Source organism: Balaenoptera acutorostrata, chromosome 20 (genome assembly GCF_949987535.1).
Source record: "Balaenoptera acutorostrata chromosome 20, mBalAcu1.1, whole genome shotgun sequence".
Taxonomy (NCBI): domain Eukaryota; kingdom Metazoa; phylum Chordata; class Mammalia; order Artiodactyla; family Balaenopteridae; genus Balaenoptera; species Balaenoptera acutorostrata.
In genome coordinates this window covers 54,453,418-54,481,340 of record NC_080083.1, presented here as the reverse complement: position 1 = coordinate 54,481,340, position 27,923 = coordinate 54,453,418, and the positions used below count along the sequence as shown (strand labels likewise).

At 56.5% G+C, this 27,923-nt stretch overlaps 2 protein-coding genes across 2 annotated transcripts in view; one reads left to right on the top strand and one right to left on the bottom strand.

The window, feature by feature from the left end:
* PGS1 (phosphatidylglycerophosphate synthase 1) overlaps positions 1–19,019 on the top strand; it is a 65,060-nt gene extending 46,041 nt beyond the window's left edge. Inside the window, exon 10 of the mRNA XM_057535591.1 lies at positions 18,921–19,019. The gene's annotated coding sequence lies outside the window, so the exon portion shown is untranslated. The remainder of the gene's footprint in view (positions 1–18,920) is intronic.
* DNAH17 (dynein axonemal heavy chain 17) overlaps positions 1–27,923 on the bottom strand; it is a 109,588-nt gene that overhangs the window by 8,013 nt on the left and 73,652 nt on the right. Inside the window, exons 54-74 of the mRNA XM_007185782.2 lie at positions 27,527–27,793; positions 26,673–26,834; positions 24,551–24,784; positions 23,204–23,368; positions 21,490–21,585; positions 21,129–21,346; positions 18,566–18,773; positions 18,203–18,318; positions 17,225–17,417; positions 16,707–16,942; positions 15,941–16,063; positions 14,251–14,455; positions 13,512–13,676; positions 12,739–12,879; positions 12,368–12,538; positions 10,675–10,797; positions 9,908–10,101; positions 6,673–6,821; positions 5,744–5,871; positions 3,738–3,965; positions 509–700 (exon numbers count right to left, since the gene is read on the bottom strand). Of these exons, the coding sequence (XP_007185844.2) occupies positions 509–700; positions 3,738–3,965; positions 5,744–5,871; positions 6,673–6,821; positions 9,908–10,101; positions 10,675–10,797; positions 12,368–12,538; positions 12,739–12,879; positions 13,512–13,676; positions 14,251–14,455; positions 15,941–16,063; positions 16,707–16,942; positions 17,225–17,417; positions 18,203–18,318; positions 18,566–18,773; positions 21,129–21,346; positions 21,490–21,585; positions 23,204–23,368; positions 24,551–24,784; positions 26,673–26,834; positions 27,527–27,793 (3,714 nt within the window). The remainder of the gene's footprint in view (positions 1–508; positions 701–3,737; positions 3,966–5,743; positions 5,872–6,672; positions 6,822–9,907; positions 10,102–10,674; positions 10,798–12,367; positions 12,539–12,738; positions 12,880–13,511; positions 13,677–14,250; positions 14,456–15,940; positions 16,064–16,706; positions 16,943–17,224; positions 17,418–18,202; positions 18,319–18,565; positions 18,774–21,128; positions 21,347–21,489; positions 21,586–23,203; positions 23,369–24,550; positions 24,785–26,672; positions 26,835–27,526; positions 27,794–27,923) is intronic.

Here is a 27,923-nt window from a genome sequence, read left to right as displayed (position 1 = left end):
GGCCCTCTGGCCACGGAGCTGCCTCGCTGCAGCCCTCGCAGTGGCTTGCGTAGCACCTGACACGTTGGTTTTAATTTTCAACACAAATGAAAGGAAGCATTCCGTGTCTCCAGGGGGATTTTTTTTTGGCCTTCCCTCTGAACCTGCGTTCTGTCGGCAAGGCCTGCGGCCCAGGCAGCCCTTTTGTGTCTTCTCTTGGCTCACGCTGCCCGGGGGGCTGGCCTTTCTGGGGGAATCCCTATTCGGGTGCAGGACTGGCAGGTCCCCAAAAATACTGACTCCCGTGGAGTTAGAGAAATTGCCAGACGGCTGAGAACTGCTGGAGGCGGTGGCCAGAGCCTGGGTGGTGACCATTATATCAGATTGCTGGGGTCACAGAGGAGTCGCACGTTTTCAGATTTTCTTTGGCTTATGAAACCTATTCAGTGTCTCTTAAATGTGAGACAGAATAATTGAAAGGAAGGCAGGGCGGGAGGACCACCCAGCTGGGCTCCAGGTGGGCCCTTACCTTGGGGTTGGCCTCCAGGTAGTTGTAGAGCACGTTGATGGAGATGGTGAGGTCCCCGTTGTTGAAGGGGTATGACCTGTTCCAGCCCTGGGCCCCAAACTTGCGCCTCTCGGCCACCACGGCGTGGAAGTAGCACAGGGCGAAGAGGATGCACTTGAACTCCATCTCCTTGGTGCACATCTCCAGTGTGTCCTGCAGGAGGGCAGGCACCCCGGGTCAGGCAGGGTCCGCACAGACGGCCCGGGCAGGACCAGGGCTGTCTTTGCCAGCTGCTTCGCTGGGGGTGCAGGTAGGGATGAGGGGTGGGACCTAAGGCCATCGACTGCTCTGAGCTGGTTTCCTGAGTCTCTCCCGACCTGTAGAGTCGGGTAGAGGACGTGCTTTCTTGTCCTTGCTTCCTCCAGAAATGCAGCTGTATTACTTTAAGTATTGGTTACAAGTCAAATTATTGATACATCTTCCTAATAAAATATTCCCCAATATAATTCCCCCGCAATCATCAACGTTCCCCATCATCTACACGCAAGCAGTACCCCAAACTCGCCAAAAACGATCTGTAAAGGAAGAGGGGATGCTGAGCAAACCCTTTCTGAAAGCAGGTGGCCCCAGGGAAAGGCCAACCCAGCCCAAATTCTGAAGCCCAGTTCTCTCTGGGTTTGTGTGACTTTAACGGATTAGTCTTTGCTAAGTGGGTGCCTCTGAACACAGAGGCTTCTGGAAGTTAAGCTGGGCTCCTCTTCACCCGCTCAGCCCTATGAGTGCCTCCCAGTGGCCGGGTGCTCTGTGGGGGCAGCAGGCACGGCGGCCAGAAAGCTGGACCAGGGGACAGACACCTATCAAATGGTCATCGTGGGGAAAAGTGCCAGGAAAAAATGCACCAGGTGTAACAAGGGAGGGGCCCTGTCCTGATTCCATGGAAGCCCTGACACAGATGCCCGGCTGGGGTCCCCTCCAGCAAACATGGAAAGGGAGGGGCGCAGATGGGGGCTCCATCACCCCAACATCGCCCCCAGGTCCTTCCTCAATGCCTGTCATAGAGACGGCGCCGTCACCTGTCAGCTGTGGGCCCAGGAGACAGGCCTGGCTGGACCCTTCCAGACATCGGCCGTGAAAGGCTGCAGACTGAGACAGCCAAGCAGAGGGAGGAAGCCGCCGGGCCCGAGGACGAGGGAAGGCCTGGCGGGTTCCGTCTGCCTCCAGAGACTTCCCTCTGGTTGGAGCGCTCACCACTGGCCTCCCGGGCCTCTGGGCTCTGTGGTCACAGAGGTGCCCGAGGATGGTCTGGGCGCGTCCCAGCCACTACTGCCTCTTCCTGTGAAACTCTGTGAAGGCAGTGGGCCCCCGATCTTGGGAGGGTCCCCTCAGGAAGCAACAGGGCCCAGCTTTCCTCATGGCTTCCCTTCCGATCTTTGCAGACGCCTTAGGTGATGCACAGAGTTAGGGAGCCCTCGAGCACCTCAGCAAGCCCCGGCCACGTCCCCACTCGCCTGTCCTCAGCCGGGCGGCCCCTCCTCGCTCCTGCCCGACAGCGACTGCACTTCCCGCTGACTCCAAGCAGCCAGAACATCTCCCCAGAGCCCAGCAGCCCCTCTGCGTCCTCCCGGCCCCCTTGTCCCCTGCCAGAGGCCCCCGCGGGCTCCACGCACCGTGGGGAGCTGCTCCCCGGGCCCAGAGGCTGTTGCATTTTCTGTTGCTTGCCCCTCGGGCGTCAGCTGTCTCTACCTCGACACCCACCCCCTGGCCAAGCCTGGCTCGGGAGCCACTCTGCGGCCTGGAGCAGGCCCCAGACTCCTGCAAGTGGGGGACCAGCTTCCTGCCGACCTCGCCACCCTCCCCCACTCCATCACTGACTGATATTTTAGCAAGATATGATAGAAATGAAAAATGGATCACGTGCTCGGATTGACAGCGATGTCGAAATGCTACAGAATTCACCGCATGCCTCCTCTCCACCTCCGTGCTGACTCAGCACAGACAGCAGCAAACAGCTCTGGGACCCCGCACTGGCCTGCGGCCCCCAGTGTGAGCTGCGTCGCCCTGGGGCTCCGTGCATGTCCCCACACGTGCATCACACCCTGTTCTCACTCCTGTGAACGCGTCCACGCCCCTCACCAGACTCAGGCCAGTCACCTGCATAACGGATCTTGTTCATTGTTTGTTCCCTGAGCCTACCACATCCTGGGCACACGGACGTACTGTTTGGAGGAAGGACCCGGTCTGCACATCTGTTTTCCTGCTTTCCATTCTCTGTGACTTTACACTCTGACCTTGGTGGGTCCTTTAAGCCCATAGGGAGTGGTTAGTGGATGACTCAGATATTGTCACATAAAGAAATCAGATATAGACGTTACGCAACATTGGCACAATGTGCTCCATACGTAGATCTTTGTTGGGTATTATCAGAGAATACGGGGTTTCTTCTTCAAAACGGTTTTAGACTCACTTGGGAGACCAAATGCGTGCACCCAGAAAGTTCTAGTATAGAACAGATGAAGATCAGGTACCAAAAGAATGGACACAGATGCTAGGGATTTGCGGAGGGGAGCAGGGGTGCCAGGGAAGGCTACACACCTGGCAGGTTGGGGGCTGGGAGGTTTGGATGGGGGAGGAGTCACGGGAACAAAGGTCCAGGCAGACACAGCGTGGACAGGCAGGCCGAGGCCCCCCTACCCACCCTGGAGGGCCAGGTCACCCGGCGTCCCTCCACAAGGCAGTGGGGCCTACTTGTCGAGGGAGGAAGACTGGGCCTGGGACCAGAGCACGGAGCGCTGTGTGGCGGGCACTACCGCCCCCCCGTCTGTCACCACCGCCCTCCAGCCGGGCGCTGCAGCCCCATCCCCTCCGCACCCGGCCTTCCCACAGCATCGCGTCTCACGGGGAGTGAGAGCAGGGGTCTGGGCGGCACTGTGGCCCCAGCGAGGCTGAGTGGCCCTCAGGGAACCACCTCGGGAGCTTGGCTCCTTCCTAAGGTGCTCGGACAAACCGAGGACCCGGCCCGCACTTACCGGGGCTGACGTGCAGGTCATGAAACTGATGGGCGATACGCATTTCTGCTCTGTGAAGCTGTGCGCCAGGCACTTTAGATCAGTTGCATTTTGCACAGTCCTTCGGGGATCTGTTCATTTTGTGGCTCAAGGAGTGTGTGCGCGTTGGGGGTGGCGTGGGTGGGAGAGAACCGGCAGGCGCTGACGCTGGGCCAGGCGCGGGGCACGGGGGGAGGCCACGCTACCTGGGTGAAGAGGTCCAGGGCCTTGTGCAGGTTGGCGTACATGCCCGTGGGCGGCTCGTTGGTGATTTTGATGGCGTTCTCCAGGATGCCCTGGGGGATGATGTGGGACTCGGGGCCGGGGGCCGGCTCGGCGCTGAGGAACACGCGGTAGTCATCGTGGCTGCCGACGCTGTAGCGCTCCAGCTTCTTGTCCAGGGCGCTCAGCCAGCGGGCCACCAGGTGGATGTTCTGCGGCCAAGACCAGGGCTAAGTGCCCGCTCACTCCTCCCCACCCCGGGCCCATAGGGCAGGCCCCTCCCCAGTGGCACCCGCACTCCCCACCCCGCTGTCCGCCCTTCCCGGGGCGCTGGCCACGCTCGATAATTTCACGGAGCAACTGAGGCCCCAGAGTTGAAGCTTGTTCTCAGTTCATTCAGGACCTCCAGCCTTGTGGCGAGTCCTTCCCGCCCTCCACCGGCATAAGGGCTGAGATTATATGGTCCCCACTCCTCCTCTGAGAGGCTTAGGTAAAAAGAAATGACTTGGAGGAACTTCCCTGGTGGCGCAGTGGTTAAGAATCCGCCTGCCAATGCAGGGGACACGGGTTCGAGCCCTGGTCCGGGAAGATCCCACATGCTGCGGAGCAACTAAGCCCGTGCGCCACAACTACTGAGCCTGCGTTCTAGAGCCCGTGAGGCACAACTACTGAGCCCACGCGCCACAACTGCTGAAACCTGTGCACCCTAGAGCCCCTGCTCCACAACAAGAGAAGCCACCGCAATGAGAAGCCCGCTCACCGCAACTAAGAATAGCCCCCACTCGCTGCAACTAGAGAAAGCCCGTGCGCAGCAACGCAGCCAAAAAAAATAAAGAAATAAATAAATAATTTATATTAAAAAAAAAGAAATGACTTGGAGAAAAGAGAACCCTCGTGCACTGTTGGTGGGATTGTAAATTGGCGCAGCCACCATGGAAAACAGTTTGGAGGTGCCTCACAAAATGAAAAATAGAACTACCGTGTCATCCAGTAATTCCAATTCTGGGTATTTATCCAAAGAAAATGAAAACACTGATTCCAAAAGATACGTGCACCCCTATGTTCATAGCAGCATTATTCACAATTGCCAAGATGTGGGAGCAACTTAAGTGCCCATCAACAGGTGAGTGGGTAAAGAAGACGCGGTGTATATACACAATGGAATACTAGCCATAAAAGAGAATGAAATTTTGCCACCTGCGACAACATGGCCGGACCTAGAGAATATGATGCTAAGTGAAATAAGTCAGACAGAGAAAGACAAATACTGTATGATTTCACTTGTACGTGGAATCTAAAAAGCAAAACAGATGAACAAACATAGCAAAACAGAGAGTCACAGATACAGAGCACAAACAGGTGGCTGCCAGAGGGGTGGGGGGAGGAGAGAAATAGATGAGGGCGATTCAGAGGTACACACTTCCAGTTACAAAATAGAAGAGTCACAGGAATGAAATGTACAGTGTGGGGAATATGAGGTAATGTCTTTGGTGACAGATGGTAACTGGACTTGTCAGGGCGATCATGTTGTAAAGGGAAATGAACAGAAAGAAATGACTCGAAGCTGAGGTCCCCGCATGGGACCAGGCTAGGCCCTGTGGACATGCCGTGGGTCTGCGGAAGCCGAGGCGGGCCTGCAGGGGGGCCAGCCGGGCCCTGGCGGTGGTCGGGGGTGGGGGTTGGTGATTGGAGAGGCTGCAGGACCGAGGAGGGGCAGTCGAGCCAACAAGGGGGAGGAGGGGATGCCTTTCTCACTGCTGAAGAATCCACACGTTCAGTGGTGATGCCTCATACCACCTGCCAACCCAGGCAGAGCTGTGCGTGGCGTGGGCGCCTCCTGCCCCCTCCTTCAGGGGCTGTAGGATTCCCAGCCACGCTTGTGAACGCGAATCCCATAACCTGCTTTCTTTCAGGCCTTCAGGCCAAGCCCCACGGGCGCTGAGGCTGGGAGCCCTCGCCCAAGAGGCACGGGTGCCGCCCACCCCCGTACCTGCAGAATGACCCAGTGTCCCTTCTCCACAGCCATGTCCAGGGCATTCTCCGCCACCACCTCTTGTCCCTGCCCCAGGGACACGTTATGGAGTTTCCCGTTGTCTATGGTAAATCCCAATTTTTTCCCTAAAGGAAAGGAAAACAGGAAAAGCATGGGGACGGCTGAATGACAAAAATGGAGCTTCTGTGATCCACAGCTGGGAATTCCACACCCTCCCCCTTTCAAGATGGTGGTGAAATACACATAACATCAAATGTACCACTTTAAAAGCCATCTTAAAGTGTACGATTTAGGGACATTTAACAATTCAGTGTCGTGCGACTGTTTATCTGGTCCCAGGACATTTTTATCGCCCCAGAAGGAAGCCCTGTACCCATTAAACAGTCATTCTGCATCCTGTTCCCGCCCCAGCCCCTGGCAACCACTAATCTGCCTTCTGCCTCTACGGATTCCCCAGTTCTGGACGTTTCAGATACAAGGAATCGTATAAGGTGGAGCCTTTTGTGTCTAGCTTCCTGCCTTCGGCACAGTGTCTTCTCGTTCTGTCCATGGTGTAGCCTGTGTCAGTGCTTCGTTCCCTTTTATGAATTTACCACTTTGCCATCAGCCATTCATCAGCTGGTGGACGTGTGGGTTGGATCTACCTTTTGGCCGTTGTGAGGGGACCTGTTTGTTTGGACACCTGTTCTCGGCTCCGTTGGGAACGTCCCCAGGAGTGGAATTGCCGGGACATGTGGTGACTCGATGTGTGACTTAGGGAGGGACCACCTGCTCACGTTCCCACTAGCAGTGCACAGGCCCCTGTCTCTCCACATCCTCCCGACCCCTGTCATTTCTGTGTGTCTGATACCTGCCCTGCTAGTGGGTGTGAAGGGCCGTCTCTCTGCGGTTTGGACTCGCTTCTCCCCAGACCCGGCCACACTTACCCAGGGCCTCCACGTCCTTCAGGGGGTCAGCGCCCGGGGAGAGGATGAAGAAGATGGGGGTGGAGGGGCTGCTCTCCTCGTAGGACTTGGAGAACTCAACGCTCCGGCCCTCCACGAACTTGCTGCCCATCTTCTCCTCCACAAAGTTCCTGAGGGGGACACGCTTGGTCAGACCCAAGGGGGAGGGACCATTTTTCTGGGGGACTTTCTTAGGCAGAGAAGGGCCTCTAGCTGGAAAGGTGGTCTCTACAGGGGCCTCCTGCAGGCAGGGATGGTGGGGGGGAGCGTGTGTGGTATTTGGCGGTGTTCGTGCTGGGCACCCTTCGCTCCCGGCCACCTGTGCACAGACGGGTGAGAGGCTCTCAGCCAGCTGATGCCACCTGCACTTTCAAAGGCGTGCAAGGTCAACCGGGAGGGAATCTGGGCCGCAAGCGTTCCAGGTGACCACACCTCAGCGCTCCCAAGGAAGGGATCAGTTTCTAGTGACTTCCTGTTTCCCACACACTTCCTATCTGCTCTCCAGACCAGGGCAGCAACAAGGCGCAGAACCTAGATCGGCCTCTGCGTCCTGAGGATCTCCCCCGACGGGGGCTCTGAGGAGGAAGGACGCGTGCATTAGAGTCGCTTTGGTGAGCTCCAAGGACTGCAAAACACGGATCATCAGGAAAGTCACAGGAAAAACCCAAACTTCTCTTTACATAAGCACCCCTCTGTTCCAAGCCCCAAACTCTGTCTTGACCCGGATAAGGCTGGGGTCAGTCGAGGCCCCTCTTAGGGTGACCTTGGGATCTCAGCTCTCTGCCCCTCTCCCTTGACCACAGGTGGCCGAGCTCACTGTATCTGAATGAACCACAGGAGCTAAACTTATGTCCAGTGCGGTCTTTGAAAGAAGGACGATGGCAGCCTCCCTGGAGAGGACGCACTTATGCCCAAGGAGTCGGCAATCTGAGCGCTCTGAGCATCGTGGAGACCCGTGGGTGGACCTGTTCACATAGAAGCTTCCCTCTGAGTCAACGGGGAGTCTGCGGGCGGGTGCCAGGCGGGCCTTCCCACTCCCGTGGGAATGATACCTGTCATTCGCTTCCCAGTCTAGCCTTTGCTGGCTTCTGTACAGACTCCTGAGCCAGTGCTGACCACAGGCCGTTGGGGGTCTCCTGCTCAAGGCCCCTGGTTGTGCTTGATTCTGGCCTTTGGAATTGACCCGGAATGTCAGTGCTAGTATCCTTGCCCGGGAAGGAATTCTAGAAGGTACAGGTCCTGCCTGGGGCAGGAATGTCACGAGCTCCCTGCTGCTCCTGACGTGGCCGGGCCACATGGTCATTCTCTGCGGCTGAAGTGATGATGCAGCATAGTGGGCGCCTGGTTCCGGTCGGGCTCCGCTGCTCCTGGCGCTGTGTCCTGGGCACAGGGGTGCTGGAGCCGCCCCCAGCGGCTTGCACGGTGGCAGGTGCTACAGACCCAGGCTGCTGTTCTGGGGAGCTCGTTGCCAGCACCCCACCCCACCATGGGCGAGTTACCCTCCCTGGGCCTGTGGACCCGGAGGAGGGGAGGTGCCCGGCTCGAGGGGTTGGCGGAGGGCGGAGTGAACCCGGGGTGGGGGGGGAAGGCTCTGAGCGCGTCTGGCACCCACGCTTTTGACGACTGTTATTACTATTCGCCGTGGACTTGGAGTTGAATTTCCTTGCTCCTGAGCTCCACTGCCCTGGATTCGGGAGGTGAACCTGCTTTCCTCGCGACCGTCGCAGAGCATGACTTGGGTTCGCCTGGCGTTTGCGGTCGCCCACGCGGTCCCGATGCGTTTTCTGCCGTGGTGACTCGGGTGACTCTCAAGAGTGCTCTGGGGGCCGTGGGTCTGGACACCCACACGTGCTCAGCTCGCCAGGCGGGCGGTGTCCCCCTGGATGCTCAGTGCCCTTCGCCTTGGCCTTCCCCACACTGTGTCCGACCTTCCCGGGACGCCTTCCTGCTTTCTCCCTAGACCAGCTCCACTCTCCCTCGTGACGTGATTTCTTGCTTCACTCCACCTGCTCCCCTCCTGCACCCAGAACCCCTTGTGGTCCCTTTCCTCTTCAGTCCCGGGAAAACAAAGCAGAACAGAAACACACATCTGTGAACAACCAGTGGGTGTGAGTCAGGCCTCTGCTTTGTCAGAGGGGAATTCTATTAGGGACGTGGGCGTCTTTTGGGAAATCTGGTGGCTTTCAGGCCACTAGGACAAACGGAAAACCAAGACGCCCCTCTGAGAACGGGGCCTGTTTCATTCCCTCCCTCCCCCATGACGCCATGGCCTGCCCGGGCTGGACGTGCAGATGTTACGGCTGTTGATATTCCTGAAGTCTTTCTGTGCTTTGGGGAGTGAAAGGAATGGGAGCTGAAACCCGATGGTAAGTTTCCAGTCCTGGAGGCGTTTCAGGTCCGGAGAGATTGTTCACGAAAGCAGGATGGTTCTCTTTGCAAACGAGCCGTAAAAATAAAAGATTTACTTTAAATCCAGCCACTGAGGCCATGAAAGTCCTCGGATGCTGATGGCTCTGCCACTGTTTTCTCCCCACAGCACCCTTAAAGGACCCCGCGTGGTCATGGCCTCAGAGGTCATTAGCCCCCAGGCTTTTTTTTTTTTTTTAAATAAATTTATTTATTTATTTATTTTTGGCTGCATTGGGTCTTCGTTGCTGCATGCGGGCTTTCTCTAGTTGTGGTGAGCGGGGGCTACTCTACGTTGTGGTGCGCGGGCTTCTCATTGTGGTGGCTTCTCTTGTTGCGGTGCACGGGCTCTAGGTGCGCGGGCTTCAGTAGTTGCGGCATGCGGGCTCAGTAGTTGTGGCTCGCAGGCTCAGTAGTTGTGGCTCGCAGGCTCTAGAGCGCAGGCTCAGGAGTTGTGGCGCATGGGCTTAGTTGCTCTGCGGCATGTGGGACCTTCCCAGACCAGGGCTGGAACCCGTGTCCCCTGCACTGGCAGCGCGCCCAGGCTTTTTTAAAATCTTGGTGGCCAACCCGGGGAGTTTTATCTTCCCGTCACTTATCTCGGGGCGCCTCTCCTCACCCAGGGTCAGGGGAGGCGGGGGTTCCTGTTGGCCACCTTCGGAGACCCCAGAGCTACGAGAACTCAGAATGGGAATTGGTGGGTGGGATGGGATCCCGTCCACTATGTGGCCGAGGCTCCCACTCCCCAGCCCTGAGGCCCAGGCCCAGGCCCAGGCTGGGGCGGGGGTGGGGTGGGGATGGGGGCACTCACTTGACAGCGTAGGTCATGCGGTCGGGCCGCATGCACCTCACCATGCACAGCTTCTGCAGCGCTGTTTTGTTCTTCCACTCCTTGGGGAAGATCTCCTTTTCGGGGGCTTCCGACTCCACGAGCTTCTTCCACCGCTTGGCGGATCCCTCGATGTCGCTATCCAGGTTCTTGAACTCATCCATCTCCGAGAGGGCCTGGGGGCAGACGGCCTTTCAGCTCTCCCCCGTCCCGGTGGGCGCCTTCCCCGTGGGCTCAGGGAAAAGCATGACCCTGGGGCCTGTCGCTCAAACCATGAGCGGCTGGGGATGAATGGCTGGGACGAGGGAGGAATCTGATCGGGGATATGACTCCTGGCTGCTTCTCGGGGGCTCTGGAACAGGGGCCCTGCTCATCCCAGGGGGCCGCCTTCCTCTGGGCTGTCTGAACTGACACAGTGAGGGCCCCAGGATTCTGAGGAGTAGCCTTGACACTTTGCATTTTCCTGGAAGTGAGGGGAAGTGGCGGAGGGGCGACCCCTGGACACACCCTGGGGCCCATCGCGGCTCAGCTTGCCGCCTGCAGGGACGTGATGGTGAAGTTGCTGCGTTGCAGTAGGACAGCAAAATCCCCGTGAGCTGGCAGGCAGCCCAGCAGTGCCTGGTCCCACCTCTGAGGCCTCCACGTTCTACTGAATGTTACGGCCGGGAGCACCTTGTAGACATGTCCAGGGCGAGCAGGAGAGGCCGCGAGGTGGGGAGAGAACACAGTGTTCAAGTCTGAAGGCCAACCTTGATGCCGCCCCATCCATGATGCTGCAGGAAGTCCACGGGTGACACGACCCCGGCCTTGAACGGGAACCGCAGAAGGAAATCCAGCTCCACCGGGTTCAGCTCCTTCTTCATGGACAAGACCTGAGGGGCCGTGGGGCTCGCTTAGATGTTGTCCTGCAACAGGGGCTCACACCCCTTGCCTGCAGGGGAAGCACTGTCCTGCCCCTTTGGGGTCAGCCCAAAGCTTGGTCAGCACCTTGTTTGTTTTTAAATTGCGGTACAATACACACAGCATAAAAATGTACCATTTTAACCCTATTACAGTCTAAAATCCAGTGGCATTTAGTGCATTCACACTGTTGTACAACCATCACCGCTGTCCAGGTGCAGAGCTTTTTCATCACCCCAGAGGCAAAGCCCCTACCCTTCAGTAGTCCCACCCTCAGGCAATCATCAGTCTACTCTCTGTCTCTACAGATTTGCCTGTTCTGGACATTTCCAGTAAATGGAATCATACAACACGAGGCCTTTTGCATCTGAGCGTGTTTTCAAGGTTCATCCGTGTTGTAGCGTGTGTCAGTGCTTCATTCTTTTTATGGACAAATAATGGGCCAGTGTACGGAGAGACCACATCTTGTTTACCCAATAGTCTGTCGTTGGACATTTGCGTTGTTTCTGCCTTTTGGCTGTTGTGAATAATGCTGCCATGAATGTTTATATGCATGTATTTGTTTGAATACATGTTTTCAATTCTTTTGGGTATATACGTTTTCTGGTCACATTCGAAGTCACCTTGCCACTTGTGCGCACAACCTCTCTGGGCTTCTAGCAGGCCCTGTCTTGGTCACAGAAGTGGCTCGTTGGGCAACTGGCCCAGCCCCTTCATCTCAGATGGACGGCAGGGGAGCCGGGGCCGTGGTCACTGTAACCTCCCCAGTCAGGAGCTCACACGGCTGCTTTCCCAGACTCCACAGAGAGTTTCCCCTGAGTCAGGGTCTGTTTTTTTTTATCTTAGTAAAATAAAAAGTTCTTTGGGCCTGAAAAGAATACATTCTACTCTGGAAAATAAGGGGGAGCATCAAGGAAACTTACCTTGACGCCCTCTTAGCAGGGAGAGAAACAGTGAACCCGTTACTCAGAGATTCACATGGAAAAGAAACCTCCTTAACCTGGACCCCTAATTCCAAGTTGGAGTTTGGATGGAAAGCTGGGTTGACACTGATGCTCAAGCTAGCTATGAAATCCGTGTTCCCAGCAACACTTATAACATGGTGCAAACAAAGTGGCGGAGAGGCTGTTTATCAATTTAGTGGAACCAAAATCTTTAAATATTTCAGCAGGTCTGTAAAAACAGGGGGGATGTTTACTCGTTAGTACCTTTCTTTCCCATCCACAGCGGGCTAACCGCTAAGGCGGGACTGTCGGCTCGGCATGACTTCAAGGGACTAGAATGACGTCTCTCTTTAACTGACCTCCCCTTCAGTGGCTCCCATTGGGACACCTTCCCTGGTACCAACTCAAGAACCCAGGTGTGTTCCGCATATTGTTAAAAATGCAGGTTTGGATCCACTGGGTCTGAGCCGGAGCCTGAGAATTTGCATTTCCAACACGCCCCCCACCCCCACTCTCCCCCCGCTCCCCAGCTCACCCCACGGGGCTCCGGTGCTGCCGGTCCAAGGACCACACATGGGGCATCGAGGCCAGATGTTACCTGAAATGCCAGCTGTGCGAGGAAGATGAGTTTGTCTCGCTCGAAGAGCCCGCGGGCCGTGTACATGTACACAGAGTAGGTGATCTCGTCCGTCAGGTTGATCACGCGCTGTTTGACCTCGTCGGCGGGGGCGGTCTTCTGGATGGCCTTCTCGAACACCACGTTGAAGGCCTGGTTGTTGGGGGGGCGGGGGCGGTCACCGAATGCAGGAGGCTTTTGCTGGTGGGCTGCGAGGCTGCTCCCTGCTGCCCATGCGGGCTCTGGGCACTGCTCGGACGCGGGTGCTGGTGCTGGTCAGGCCTGGTGCCCCGGCTCCCGCCCCCCAAGCCCACCTGCAGCCTGGGCCCCAGTGGCCCCAGACGCAGCCGCACCTTGAGCGAGAACTGGTAGATGGGGTTGATCTTGTTGAGGTCGTTCAGGATGAAGTACAGCAGGGACGCCCTCTCCGCAGCTGGCCGATAGTTCTCTCTCGCCTCGTTGATTTTAACTTCTGTGATTTTTGCCTCTTGCACCTCAAAGCAAACAATCAAAAAATGGGCAGAAGACCTATGTAGACATTTCTCCAAAGAAGAAAGACAGATGGCCAACAGGCACATGAAAAGCTGCTCAACATCACTAATAATTAGAGAAATGCAAATCAAAACCACAGTGAGATATCACCTCATACCAGTCAGAATGGCCTTCATTAAAAAGTCTACAAATAACAAATGCTGGAGAGGGCGTGGAGAAAAGGCAACCCTCCTACACTGTTGGTGGGAATGTAAGTTGGTGGTTGCAGCCACTATGGAGAACAGTATGGAGGTTCCTCAGAAAACTAAAAATAGAACTACCGTCTAATTCAGCAACCCCACTCCTGGGCATATATCCAGGCAAAACTGTAATTCAGAAAGATACATGCACCCCTATGTTCGTGGCAGCACTATTCACGGTAGCCAAGGCATGGAAATAACGTAAATGTCCATCTACAGAGGAATGGATGAAGATGTGCCTGGCGGGCATCCATGCCCCTTGACCCTGCCCCGGGCCCCCAGGGGCCCCCATGTGGCTACGGCTTCTCTTCTCAGTGACCATCCGCCCAGCTCCCATGCCCCCTGTGTGCTCCGGCTGGGGGTGCGAGGCGGTAGCCCCCAAGATGGTCTTTTACCTTTTCCTCAATCTCGCTGGCCATGTGTTTGGTGGTCTCCAGATTCTCAACTAAGGCTGTGTCTCCCAGAAAGTTCCCCGATGCGGCCGACAGACGGGCCAGCAGAGAATCTTCCAGCTCTTTCAGAACAATCTTAAATTCATTCTGAGACTTGGTGAGGTTCGCCTGCAGGAGGGGCAGAGACCCGGGAAGGGAAATCAGTCACTGGCACGGCCTGGTCCCCCAGCTGGGGGGTCGGGGGGCTCGGGGGGCTCAGGGCCAAGGCCCCGGGACTCAGAACGGGAGGAACACGGCAAGCCTGGAAGAAAGGGGCCGGAGTGGAGGCCCCCAAGCAGGGTAGGGGGGCCTTGCAGCTGCTTGTCATGGGCAGCTGTGCAGCAAGGACGTGGGGACCATGGGACATGAGTGGGGCCCGGGACCCCTGTGAGCCCACGTGTATGGCTCAGCCAACCAAGGAAGGGCCTGGTACACAGGGGCCGGCAGCAGAGACATTCTCGTGGGGCAGGAGTTCGGTGCTTTAGGGCAGCCCGGGCACCGCTGTGACTCCTGTTCTTTCACTGAAGCCATCACTTGATTTAGAATTAGATTTGGGAGGCAGCCGGGGAGGAGGAGTGACTCATTCTGTCATACCAAACACACTCAGTGTGACTAGCAGGGCACCTTCAAAGCCGCTTGGTCACGGTGACCTGCCCCCTGCTGTCTCTGAGCTGCCTGCCCTGCTCCTCCTGTCTCGACATACCTTCAGCTGCTCCAGATCCGGGCGCTCTTTGGCCACCACGGCGGCCAAGAGCTGGTCCTCGAGCCCGTCCCTGGTGACCAGGAAGTTGATCAGGGTGCACTGGGCCTGCATCTCGGGCTTGTAGTGGGGGTTGAAGTACTTGGTGTGCAGGATCAAGCGGAAGTTGGGGTGGAACTCCACCTCTTTGTCGCCGATCTTAATGAACCTGGCGGTCGGCGGAGGGAGGGGTTAGGAGAGCCCCCGGTGACCAAGGGATGGCAGCACAGACAGACTGCCTTTCCCGCCAGCCTGGGAGGAAGGTCCAGACTTCTCAACGAAATGTTTCACTATAAAGCTGCTTAGAATAAAGGTCTTCCAGAAGCCATCGGCACAATTTTCCACTTAACCGGGAAGTATTTCCCCTCTAAATGCACGAAATCATGTTGGCATATTGTGCTGGGGTTTACACTGATTAATAAATAATCTGCAACTTGGAAAAAACCAAAAAAACAAAAAAACCCATCCCTCTCTGGGCTGTGACCGGCCCTTCTAGAAAATGCACCTGCTCTCTCTCTGGCCGGTTTGTTCTGATTTTTTTAGGGGCATTTACTTGACTCTGGCTGCACATCTTATTCATCTGGAAGCCTCTGCAGAAACACTCTGGCCTGGGCTCCACCCCAAAGCCATTAACATCAGAAAGATGTTGACACCCCAATTCAGAACACCAGGACATCCCTGGAGCTCCCTAGGTGAATCTGATGAGCCGCCAGTGTGGGAACCCGGGTCGGCTCACCCACTAGGGGGGTCGCTTCTCTCCGGCTCCCCACTCTGCTCTCCCCTTTCTGGCCGAGCTCACATTTTGGGGGGCCTCTAACTTCAGCCCTGGATATCACTACTCACGCCAGGCCCTTCTCCGAGTCTAGGACATCAGCACATTTATGTCACCTCTGTTCTGGGCTTCTGCCTGCACCCCTGCATTTATAGGTGGCTCAGATCAACTCCGACCTTTACATTTTTAAAGTTGATTTAAATGTTTATATTAGAAGAGCAATACAGGGAATTCCCTGGTGGTCCAGTGGTTAGGACTCCGTACTCTCACTGCCAAGGGCCCGGGTTATTCGATCCCTGGTCGGGGAACTAAAATCCCATAAGCCACATGGTGCAGCCAAAAAAAAAAAAAAAGTAATACAAGCTCAATGCATCAACAAGTGAACGGGTAAACAAAATGTGGCAGGTCCACACAATGGAATATTATTCAGCCACAAGAAAGAATGAAGTATGGATACTTGCTACAGCTCAGATGAACCGGGAAAAGATACTCAGTGAAAGAAGCCAGGCACCAGTGTCCTAGACGCCACTGAATTGGTCACTTTTGGTTAATATTATGTTATGTGAATCTCACCTGAATAGAAAGAAATAGACTCAAGATTTGCAAAATGCATGGAAATAGAAAAAAAAGATGACCATTAAGGATCGCGATCTGCAGGCAGTCGCTAATACACTGTTGGTGTAGCCCCACAGTTGCCAGTCTCTCCCCTGGGAGCTGCGAGTCTCTCCCCTGGGAGCTGGGGGTCCCTTTGCGCATTTTGCTGAAGCCCCTGCTTCCTCTCAGGAAAGGAAATGCCCCGCCCTTTCTCTCAGTCCGAGGCCAGACCTCAGCACTGAGGACGATCACGTGGGTGAACCCGCGGAGGTGGACGCTGCCACTCACTTTCCCTTTTTGATTGTGTTCCTGCCCAGCAGAGGGTCCAGAACCGGGTCCACGGTCTCGCCAATGTTCTCGATGAGCAAGGTGTGCCCTTCTGAGATGGCCTGCTCGATGACATCCAGGTAGCTGTGGGCACAGCACAGGGGCCGTGAACGCCCTGGGGCCCGGTGACGGTGCAAGTGCTTGCCCCAGAGGCGACCGAGAAGGGTGGCCGAGGGGCCAACAGCTCATTCCTCTCCCAAACGCCTCCTTCCCGAGGCGCTCAGGCCTTCTGCGTAAACCACCCCCAGGCTGACAGGAGGGGAGGTGAACGTGGAGGCGCTTCATGGCTATTGAGCCAAACGTTCCACAGCTGCGTCTCCTCTCACTGCCCAGCACCCTGGGAAGGCTCCCAGTGCAGCTGTGTCACGGCCATTGCTTTTCATCTGCGACGATGAGAGATGGGAAGATGACCGCCCGCAGCCTCCCGGCTGGCAAATGACCAGGCAGGACCATCGCAGGCAGGAGCCGAGGCCAGTGCTGTCCCCCAGCAGGAGCCGCAGGTAACGGGGGAGAGAGGAGTCCTGAGCTTAATTCTTTACTGCCAGCGCTGCTGCCCAGGGCCAAGTACTAAAAGAATCCACACGTGGGTCAGCGTTTGTTTTCAAACACCCATCCATCCATTTAGCGAGTATGAAAGGCCCCAGGTGGACTTCCCAGCACCGTGGCCCGGCCGGCTGGCCGCCACCTCTGGAGCCCCTACCCCACCCCACCCGCCACGGCCCAGCACCTCTTCTGTCCCAGGCGGATGGCCTTCAGCTCGCTGCCATATTTGTTTTTGATCCACTTGATGCCCTGCAGCTGGGCGTCCACGAAGAGGGGCCAGCGCTCCGTGTTGCACAGGATGGTGGCATTCTCTGTGGACATGCGGTCGCTGGGGAGCCCCTGGTTGTTCCAAGTGGCCACGTCTGCGTCGTCGGTCAGCAGGCTCAAGGGATCCAGACCTTCTGTGATCGGGATGGGGACCTGCCGAGGGGGCGATGTGGCCTTACTCAGCGCTCAGCGGAAAGCGGCTCTCCGAACACGTGGGCCGCCGGGCTGCGTGGGGGAAGACAGCCATTCGCATCGCCCTGAGGAGCAGCTTGGAACCCGGCCAGAAGGGATGTCGGCATCGGCCTCACAGGGCCACCGTCTACATCCTCAGTGGCTGGAGCCTGCATCGCAGGAGCGAAGGTGCCACCTGGCTGGGGCTGCCCTGCCGGGGACCTCCCCAAAGGTCCCGAGTGATGGATGCGACAGGACCCCTACCTTTAACTGATGTATGTAAGGGATCCAAAACCTCTCCATTAGCTCATTTCGATATTTCTTGGTGAAGTAGCCCACGTAGGAGACGAAGGCGGAAATCAGCAGGACGTCCCCACACAGCGTGACCCCCTGGCTTCTGAAGTTCTCCACCGACTCGGCCCAGCGGGTGTTTTCTGACGCTAGTCCTCCTACCAGCCTGAGATGGGGACAGGGGTCAGTGGGCGAAAGAGAAGCACGCGTGTCGGGTGGGAGAGAGGATGGACCGGAGGACCGGGAAAGGCGCGCCTCCGCCTGTAACACGCCAGGGACCTTCCGGTTTCAAATCCTTACTCTGCTCGGCGGTTCAGGAAAAAACATGCTCTGGGGGAAGTTTTGGGGAATAAACGCTTGAGGGAAGCAAAACTAATGCTTTCTGGAGGCGGTTGGGAACGCCGAGTTTCCCTTCCCCACGGTGCCGACGTCATGTGGACGCTGACGCTGTTTGACCACATCACCCACGTGCTGCTGCCAGGACGCCACTGAGCACGCGCGTGGGGCAGCGGGAAGTCCGGAGGCGGCCACCTGGCCCTGTGTGGAGTGGGGACTCCAGGGTGCGCCTCAGGCTGCTCAGGCCGCCGGCTCGAGGGCTGGTACCTGACCCTAAACGGCACGCCAGGAGTCTGAGAGTGTTGACAGGTTTGTGCTCGATTAGCCTGAGGTCCGGCTTAAGCATCCTCCGAGCAGCCCTCCTTCCCAGGGACCAAAGACCACTTCACCTTGGTAGAGGTCAGTCCACATCCCACGGGAGGCCAGGCACGCAGCCTGGGGGTCTCCCGGGGTTTATCTTATCACTTTGTGTATCACAAAGTGGGGGCTGGGGCCCTTGCTGCCTCCACCTGGGGCATAGCCCCCCTCCCCCCCCAAAAGGCCATTCTGTGGGCCCATCCCTTTCGGGGGGCGGCGTCTGAGGGCAGGAGGGGTCCCTAGGAGGGAGTAAGGCACCTGTTAGCCAGCGAGATCACACTATTGGTGGCGTCAGCCTCCTGCTGACACTTGATTTTCTCGGCTGTCGCTTTTTCAAATGCTGACGTCAGGTTGCTCAGGTTGGCGTTGAGTTCCTGAAGGAACAAGACAGACGGGCCCTGAAAGCGGGCAACGCTGGGTGTCCCCAGCTCCCCTCCCGGGAGTGGGAGCAGCCGAGCCCCGGGAGGGCCGGGACCACGGCCGAGGCCGGCAGCCTCGGGGGTGATCAGGTCCCCACATCGGCCTGCGTGCTCCTGCGCTGCTCCAGAATTCATGGCGGGGGCGGTGCCCACCCCTCTCCAACGGAGACACGGACCAGCCGTGCCCGCAGACGGCACTCACAGCGATCTTGTTTTTGATGCGGGAGAGCTTCTCCTGCGCCTCGGCCAGCTCCGCGTTGGCCTCCTCCAGGGCCTGCCTCTTGGGGGCCACGTCGCAGTAGACCTCGTAGAAGCGGACGATGTTGATGCACCAGGAGCACAGGCCCGCGGCGGCCGTGGACTTGGAGCGGATGAACTCGGGGTCGAACGTCGGGTTGCCTTGGTAGGGCCTGGAGCAGGACAGCGGGCGCTGAGGACGCAGACCTCCCGCCAGCCCCGTCCCGCCTCCAGCTCCGCATCCATCCCGGCTCCGGCGCCCATTACGAGCAACAGGATGGCGAGCATATTTAACTTTTTTTTTTTTTTTTGTATCTTAGTGATTACAGAAAGAAGAAGAATGAAACTCGGAATTCTGGCCTCTGGAGTAGAATTTGGAGGGTGACGGGGAACGGAAGTAGTGATTTCAAGTCCTATATTCTAGATGATGGAAGAAAACCTGTGTTTTTTTTTTTTTTTATCCTCTCTGTTCCTGCTGCTTTATATGGCTGGTCTCATTTTCATTCTGCAACGACTCCAGTCCCAGGCAAGAAGACTGGGGTTCGGGGGGTCAGCAACTTGCCCAGAGTAACGCCGACAGGAAGTGTTGGAACCAGGGTTTCTTCACCAAGTTCTCACATCAGGGGCCGCGTGTCAGGTGCTGTTCTGAGCGCTGCCCATATGTCAGGTCCTGGAGCCGCCCCTGCCCTGGCACGTGTCCTCACCCCATCTGACTCTGGGCAACAGGCCCAGAGAGGCTGAGTGTCTCTCCCAAGATGACACAGCTTGGACTGGGCAGTGCGGGGATTCACACAGAGCCAGGCTGCCCCAGAGGCCACCCCCGCTCCCCCGCACCCCACACACACAACGGGCCACTTCTGCGTCCCCTCAGCTCAGTGCCCAGTTTTCAGGGATCACCAGTGAGGCTAAGGCTCTAAGGATGAGACTTACAAGAGGTGATGTTAAAAAGAAAAAGGGGTGATGTTGTAGGTGTTATTGTACTAGAGGGACGAGGAAAAATGCCCATAGATGCAGTTAAGATGCTCTAGAAACTAGAGCATCTTAACTAGAGTTTTTAAAATAATGGCAACGTCATTGAGCACAGCAGACTGAGCTGTCTGCAGGAAGAATTCTAAACGGACAGTTCAAAATAATAATTGAAGTGTGATTTGAATTTAGGTGGGGAACATGGCCCGTCACCTCCTCACTCTGGCATATTTTACGCTTCATTTAGGCAAATAGTACAATGGGTCTGCGTCTTTTAAGCACACTCCAGACAGCATGGGGAGGCGGCAGTTGAGAAGTTTGCTGGGTGACAAGGAGAAGACATTTATCATGGTGTTATTTATGACGGCAGAAACGGAGACAGCCTAAACCCTCAGCAACGCAGGTATAGTAAGTAAATTACGGTTCATCTGCAGCAAAAAATCAAGCTGATCAAGTGTTTTGACAACATAGGGAAAAGTCTTTTTTCTCCCATGATGTTAAGTAAAAGATAAAAAGCAGAACAGATAATTGCATATACACAGTATTCTTTCAACTATGGGAAAAAAACTTGAGAAAAAAGACTGAAAGGAAATAGGCCAAATGTTGACACAGGCTGCCCCCTGGAGGTGGGTCTGTGTTTTTCTTGTCTTTTCTCTTAAACTTTAAACTACTCCTTAGTCATCAAATGTTTTTCGATCGTCCAGCCCTCTTCCTCAACAGATGGAGCTGAGAGAGGTTGGAGTCTCACCTGGGGTCATGCGAGGGGCTCCCTTTCTCAGTTGGGGTCAGGTCAGGTCGGCCCTGAAATCGGGTTGCCAGGGGACGGCCAGGCAAAGAGTGTTCACAAGTGCAGTGCTCACCAATGCTAGCGCATTGGATTTATGGGTCAAAACGTGGAGGTCCCCCCTGTACACCCTTCCCAAGTCCCACTAGGACCCTTTGCTGGAGTGCTTGTACCTGGACAAATATCTCCTCAAGCAGCAAAATACAAAGAAACTATAAAGAACTAAAAATACTACATGCGTGCACAGTTGGGGCAAATTATGAACAAAAAGATACAAAAAGGCTAAAACCCAACTGCCTCTTCTGAGGTGTTGGAGCAAAAGCAGGGAGGGTCCTGTGCATGATCCCTGCACACAGCACCACCAAAGGGGTGGGCAGGCCACCTAAGCCACCCCTCCGACCCCCCCCCACCAATCCACCCCTGCCCTCCCCCCGTTTAAGGGACCAGCTCACCCCCCACCCCCCGAGCAAGGTTGGGGAGACAGAGGGAGATGAGGCTCTCCGCAAGCTTGGCATCGTGCTTCACCTTGATGCCTGGGCAGCTCAGGGGCAGGCAGATTCGCCCAGACTGCTGCCTGCTGTCTTTGGGGGTCCCACCTCGTTCTGTGCCACCCAAGACCCTGTGCCGCCCAAGACCCTGCCCACCCCAGCAAACACAGACTTCCCTTGGGACCATGCGGGCCAGGGGCAGGCGGGACCACACAGTGCCTGGACGTGACGCGCTCCCAACAGGATGAGGACGGAGCTGACCCCATGGGGGCAGCCGAGCCCCAACTCACTTAAATGCTTTCAGGCAGGCCTCGGGGATGTGCTCCTTGTCAAACTTTTTCAAGGAGTCCAGGAAGGTGTCCACTTTGCCCATCATGATTTTCGCAGCTTTCCAGCTCTTGTCCTTGGGGATCTTGCCCCCGGGTGCAGTCAGAATCATCACGGCGGCCGTGACATTGACCACGGCATCTGGGGGGGACCCGAAGGACTTCAGCTCTGTCAGGTTGTTCTGCAAAGACAGACGGACAGACTAGAATGGGGATTTAGCCCCGAGCAGGACCAGGAGGCCCCCGGTGATGACCCCACGGCGTCTCCTCTCATCCTCTCTTCTCAGGTGTTGTGATCCCCGTTTCTTCCCCCTCCTGCCCTCACCTTATTCAGAGTGTCAAGGGCCTCCTGCGCGGCCAGTAGGGCCGGCTCTGCCTTGGCCAGGTCTGTTTCACAAGCTTTTTGTTTCTCAGCAACATTCTGGAAGGAAGGCAGATGGGAAAGATGGATGCAGGGGTCCATCTGGGTGGCGTGTGTGAAGGGGGGGCCCTGGGCGGTGTGAGGGGGCAAGGAGGGATGAGGAGGGGTGAGGAGGGGAGTTGCCCTTTGCTCTCGCTTGCTGGGTCACCGTCTGAAGCCCGCCTTTCCCCGCCTTGCCTCCTTTGCCCCGAAACACTCAGGTTAGAAGGAGCTGGGTGTCAGCTGACCTGGGATTCAGGGAGGGGAACTGTTCCTTCTCTTGGCTCCAGCTTCCAGGACCAGAGGGGAAACCTGGGGCCACACAGGCCACTCCCTGGCTTTGAGGCCTTATTTCTTGGTGCCCCTGTGTCATCCCTCCAGGATGGACCATTTCAGAGGTGCAGCCCATCCTCCCCTTAAAGTGAGAACATCTTCATTCACGCATGCACGCATTCATTCATTCATGCATGCATTCGCTCTTTGGGTCGGGAAGAACCCCTCTGAGCCTTCAGGCACCAGGCAGAGAGACCAGGAGAAGCTTGGTACCTATCAATCAGGAGTAGCACCTGTGTGACAACAGAGATGAAGAAGCCAGTCGGGGCTGGGAGCTTTTGCCGGGCAAGGAGGAAGGAGGACAGAAAGAAGAGGGTCTCTCTGCAGAAAACCTCCTGGAGAATCCCATTCCGTACCTTACTTTAGGGACGTGTGGGACACGACTCAGGGAACAGGGCATGGAAGGCACTGACTTGGCCGGTGGTGCTGGGAAGCTCCCAGCTTCCCTGGAGCATGCCTGATTGGGCCGTTTCTGGATCAGGGGTTGGAGAGGGGTGGGCACCCAGATGTTAACAGCTGCATGTGAGTATCAGACGGCAGGTCCCTGAGTTCAGGGTGCAGGTGTGGGTCCTGGCTTGGATCCTGACTATGTCACTTGCTAATTTTGAGACCTCGGGCACATTACCAACCACCCTAACAGGGCCGTGGTCACGCAGGTTACAATGAGGGATGGAGCAGAGCTCCCGGCTGCCCAACCTGGCCTGGGACCCTCCCCACTCCAGCACTGGTGGGAAGGGAAGGGCTCAGGTCCCCCTCCTGTTGGCCTTGGAAGGAGGCTGTCTCAGGCAAAGAAATGACTTGCTGCTGTCCTCCCTCTCAAGAGACAGCGGACAATTACTGGGACTCTTAATTTAGTCACTCACACAGATGCATGACTAATGACAAAAAAGGCATGCAGGAAAAGGTGATGAGAAATCAACCCAAGCACATGAACCTTCAGCGTGGAGCCCGCCAGGGCCAGTGGCACTGGAACATCTCGGGGCTCCCGGTGCAGCAAGTCTGAGGACCAGGGCTCCGAGGACGGCTTCTCAAGCATTAACGTGCTCGCAGGCCACCGGCATCTCACTAAGATGCAGACCTGATTCAGCAGAGCTGGGGCCTGGGAACCCGCATTTCTCACCAGCTCAGGAGATGCCACTGCTGGGGCCTGGGAGGGCAGCCCTCTGCTGAGCTGGGGGCCCTGCACCTGGGAGAGATGCCCTCCCTGGGGGGTTCCTGCTGGTTTGCCTGGGCCCATAGGAGATACTGGCCACTAGGGGAAGGGGCCCAGCCGAGCAGAGCCGCATGCCACTGCCCGCCTGCCCACCTTGTTGATGACCTCCACCTTGATTTCTTCCTCATCAGCAATGGCTTTCTCTTTGCTGACTTTCTCTGTTTCCACACCCACCACGTGGATCAGCTTGTCCGCATTCTCGTTTTTCTGCTTGAGCTCAGCCTCCTGAATCGCCAGCTTGGCTTTTAAATCATCCACCTAGAGGAGGAGGTAAGGGAGACAGGCAGGCTGGGGCCCCGGCCACTGCACGCTGCCCCCTACTCGGCCGGGCTGGTGGCCATGGGAGCCGCGGGGCCGAGCAGAACAGCAGGCCTGCCGGTTGCTCACCACTCCCTGTGACGCATTTCTAAGTGCTTTTTCAACTTCTCCAAGGTAAGTATTTACTGAGCACCGACTGTATACACAGGGTCGCAAGTATAAGACCCATTCCTGTTGTTCAAGGAGGTGGCAATCAAGGTGGCCGGATAAAAACAATGTCAGCAGAGGCAGGGTGCTGAGGAGTTCTGGGGAGGCCGGTGGGGCTGTGAGAGTCTGGAGCCGGGGATAAAAAGCTCCCTTGGGCACTCGGGTGAGGCCCTAGGCAGCCAGGCGGAGGGAGTTCTGGGAAGTGGTAAGTGATGGGCTGAGACACCCTTCCCCATCTGGATGATTTCTAGCGCAAGGAGGCCACTCCGTTGCTGTAACCGCCCTCTCCTGGGTGCATTTCCTGTGTCCCAGGACCAATCCCAGAAGGTACATTTGAGGAAAGAGAAATGCCTGCTGAGCCGGGCTTCTCCCTTGTTCCAATCCAGGGACGGAGCAGGCTGCTTGTTGGCTCTGGGAAGCTCTGTCCGAGGAATGGACAGCCCCACCACCGTGTCCCCCTCTCCGCCCCCATGGGGTGGCCTTGGCTCCGTGCAGCAGCCTGTGTCAGGGGCCACCCTCCACCTGTGCTTTTGCAGCTCCAAGGCCTGCGGCAGCTGTTTACCAGGCTCCCGCGGAGACGCCAACAGTGGGCAATAAAGAGGGAGCCGGGGCTACACCACGGAGGACATTTAAAACCAGGCAGAAAACTTAAAAATTAACACGGCGTGAAAGTACGGCAGATGCTCTTCCATCTGGGCACCGCCGTGTGAACGGGGCTCCGGGATGGACCAGCCTCCACGGGCTGCACTTGACTGGATGAGCAAACCCCACCAGATGCGGGACCCCCGGGAAGCACCCGACGTAACATCAGCATCCAGAAGGCATTTGGGATCCACCGTCTAGGTTAAAACCCGTATACTTGCTCTGGTTTGCCAGTGGAAGTTTCTCCGAGGCAGGGGTCCCGGTCCCCTTACTTTGTGTCACATGCCTGGGGGAAGGTTCCGGAAGCGCATCCCGAGGCCCCAGCTCTCCTACCTGAGAGGCTGTGCTCTGCAGCTTCATCAGCCCGTTCTCCAGCCTCTCGATTTTGGCGGCCAGCTCCATCCTCTTCTTGGCCAGTAGGTTCTGGTACAGTTTGATCTGCTCCAGGAAGGTTTTGGGTGTGGTGTAGTTGTAGCGCCTCTCGGTGGCGAGGTACACCTTGGACATCTCATTGACGGTCGTGTGCACATAGGACATGAAGAGGCTGATGGAGGCCTTAACTTCCGGCTACAAAGACAAGACAGAACCATTCATTCCCCGGTGCCCTGGTGGAAGATGAGGCTGCTGGCCACAGTGGACCACAAGGTGGGTTCCCTTCCTCGCTGAGGACCCTGGATGAGTGGTACCCCCTCTCTCAACCTTGGCGGTTCAGCTGTCAAATGAGGCTCAAGACAACAAGGCCTGCAGGGCTCTCATGGGCGACGGTGGCATTGCACCACCAAGGGGCCCGGTCACAGCCAAGGTTATTACTGTTCTCTCTCTGACTCACACACTTGCATATTCAACATGCTTGCAAGCATTTATCGGACATTTCCTGTTCCAGGCCCTGGGGTTTTAGTAACTCCTTTCCCAGCCCCCTCTGGCCCGCGTCCACACCAGGGTCATGGCCTCACCACCTGGGCCTGCCCCACCTGCCCAAAGACAGGCACTCGGAGCTTTGCCCCAAGAATTGTTCAAGAGATGTTAACTGTAATTCAAGTTAATTTGGGAATGTGTTCATCCGACACACGCTTCTTCGGCATCTACTCTGCAGCCCTCGCAGGTGCCAGTGGTGGGGCCATTCGCCGGTCCCAGGAGGCCCCCGCCTCTACAGGCACTTGGGGTGTGGAGGACACGTGACGGCGGCATTTCTGGGAGAGGCTCGGCCTGCAACTGAACGCTCTAACAGTGATAAGTGGGGGGCTTTACCCATCTTTAAAAACGAGGGAAGACGTTAATTTCAGGCTTATTTTATTCCACTTAATAACTGAATATGTGTTCAAAATAAATCAGACACGATAACCACGTGGGATTTATTCTAGGCCTGTGTGTCACTTGCATCAGCTGGGTCACAGGTTAATGCCCATCTCTAGGCCGGCAATGAGCACAAACGGTGAATGCGGGCACCGTCTTTCAATAAAAGAAAGACACTGTAGGGAGTTCCCTGATGGTCCAGTGGTAAAGAATCCGCCTTCCAATGCAGGGGACGTGGGTTCGATCCCTGGTCAGGAAACTAGGATCCCACATGCCATGGGGCAACTAAGCCCACACGCAACTACTGAGCTCATGCGCATCAACTAGCGAACCTGCGTGCCGCAAACTACAGAGCCCACGCGCTCTGGAACCCGTGGGCCACAACTAGAGAGAGAAAACCCGCATGCCACAACTAGAGAGAAGCCCGTGCACCACAACTGGAGAGAAGCCCGTGCACCACAAAGAAGATCCTGCGTGCTGCAACTAACACACGGTGCAGCCAAAAAATAAAATAAATAAATGAATAAAATGTTTAAAAAAAGAGCCTTTAAAAAAATAAATAAAAGAAAGACACTGTAAAGGAAAAGAAAAAAAAAAAAAGAGGAAAAAAAGAAAAGAAGGCTTATATCACCCCGTCTTACTTGTCATGCCCTATAAAAGGCAGGTCAAAGGTGAGGGAGCAGCCCTGGGCAGAGCCCTGGGGGCAGAGCCATGTTGGAGCCCAAGGCAAGAGGAAGAAGTGTGCGCCCGTATACACTCATCAAAGTAAATATGGGCTCTGCAGTCGGCTCCAATCTGGGACTATGTTCAAAGCCCGAGCTGCTCAATCTGTTCATACGTGGGATCCCCCGGAACCAGCCCTGTGGGCCTGCGGCTGCATGAGGCCCGGAACCCCCCGCTGATTGAAACGACCATTCCCCTGGCACAGTAACTCGGGGCCACAAAACCAACAAACGGCAGCCTGTCTTTGTTTATAATTTTGATATTTTTGAGCATTTCAGCATTAATGTTGATTTTTTAAAATACTGCATTAAAACATCACTGATCTTAAGTTTTTGGTGCCCCCTTAAGTTTTGCACCCAAGGCGAGTGCCTCAGCTGCCTCACCCTACTCCCGGCCCGACGGGGACCCCTCCCTCCCGGCTCTGTGCCCCGTGACTCACCTGAATGCCCTCGGTGTCCTCAAGGAAGCGAGCGCTGACGGACACCAAGGCATCCTCTGGCCACTCATGGAACCAGTCGATGGCTGTGCAGTTGACCACGGCAGGGAATTTTCTCGCTCGTACACGCAGGACGGAGCCCACGGGGGAGAAACACAGGATTACCTAGAAGTGGACGCAGTTGCTGCTGGTTGGGGGATGGCGGTGCTGGGGCCAAATCGCGCTGCTTTTGCAGAAAGCCCCTTTAGAAGGAAAAGCTCTCTGCATGGTGTCCATCTCCAAGTGCGGGGGTGGGAAGAACATTCCCAGGTCCAGGCTGGCAGTGTGGCCATCACATCACGAGGTGAGGGTGCAGGGGAGCCCCGAGACCTCCTGAGGTGGCCCCACAAAGGTGGAAGGAGGGCTGGGTGCAGGAGGGAGTGGGGCGTGGACATCCACACTGGGCAGGTGAGGTCCCAGAACAGGGAGGGCTATGGTCCTTTAGCAGGTCTGGTCCTTGGGGGGAGGGAGGAACGAGAGCAGGGCCACCTGGCCAGGGGCAGCTGTCCTACTGGTCACGGACGAGGAGGGTGAGAAGGACCCAAAGTGCTCTCGGTCTAACTTGGGTAGCTCAGCCAGCTTCCCCGAGGGGGAATGTTGAAGGTCAAAGTGAACTAATCTATTTAAACATGCTCTATGGCGGGGGGGATGTACATATAGAAATCACTTCTTTCGGCCACAAGGCACTTCTAACAGCCCACCTCCATCAGGCAGCCCACCATACTCTCCTAACAGTTTTCCATTTCCTGTGTGGGAACAGCCCCTGACTCCTCCCTGAGTGAAGAACCAGCCCTTAGAAGGTCCCCGGGACCCCCTACCTTCAGGTGCCTGCGCACTTTCTGAATGAAGAATTTCCAGCACGCCTCCCGGGTGTCTGTCAGGCCCAGGGACTTCACTTGCGGCCGCACGGAGGAGATGATGTTCTCCACCTCGTCGTCCATAAACAGCCCCGGGATCTCCCCCGAGGCCAGCAGGTCATTGATTAGCACCAGAAACTGCTCCTCGGCCACCTGGGAGTCCGTCATCAGGAACACCGAGGGAACGTTCTTCACGGCCGACTTGATGTACTGGGCGCCGAGGTCGAGCTGGACCCGAGGAGGACACCCTCAGAGGTCTTGCCAAGAAGATGCTCGCGTAGAAGCATCTTCCACCACCACCCAGACGGGGGCACCCGGAGATCAGCTCCGTAAGAAATGGGCAGGGTCTGTAGATAGA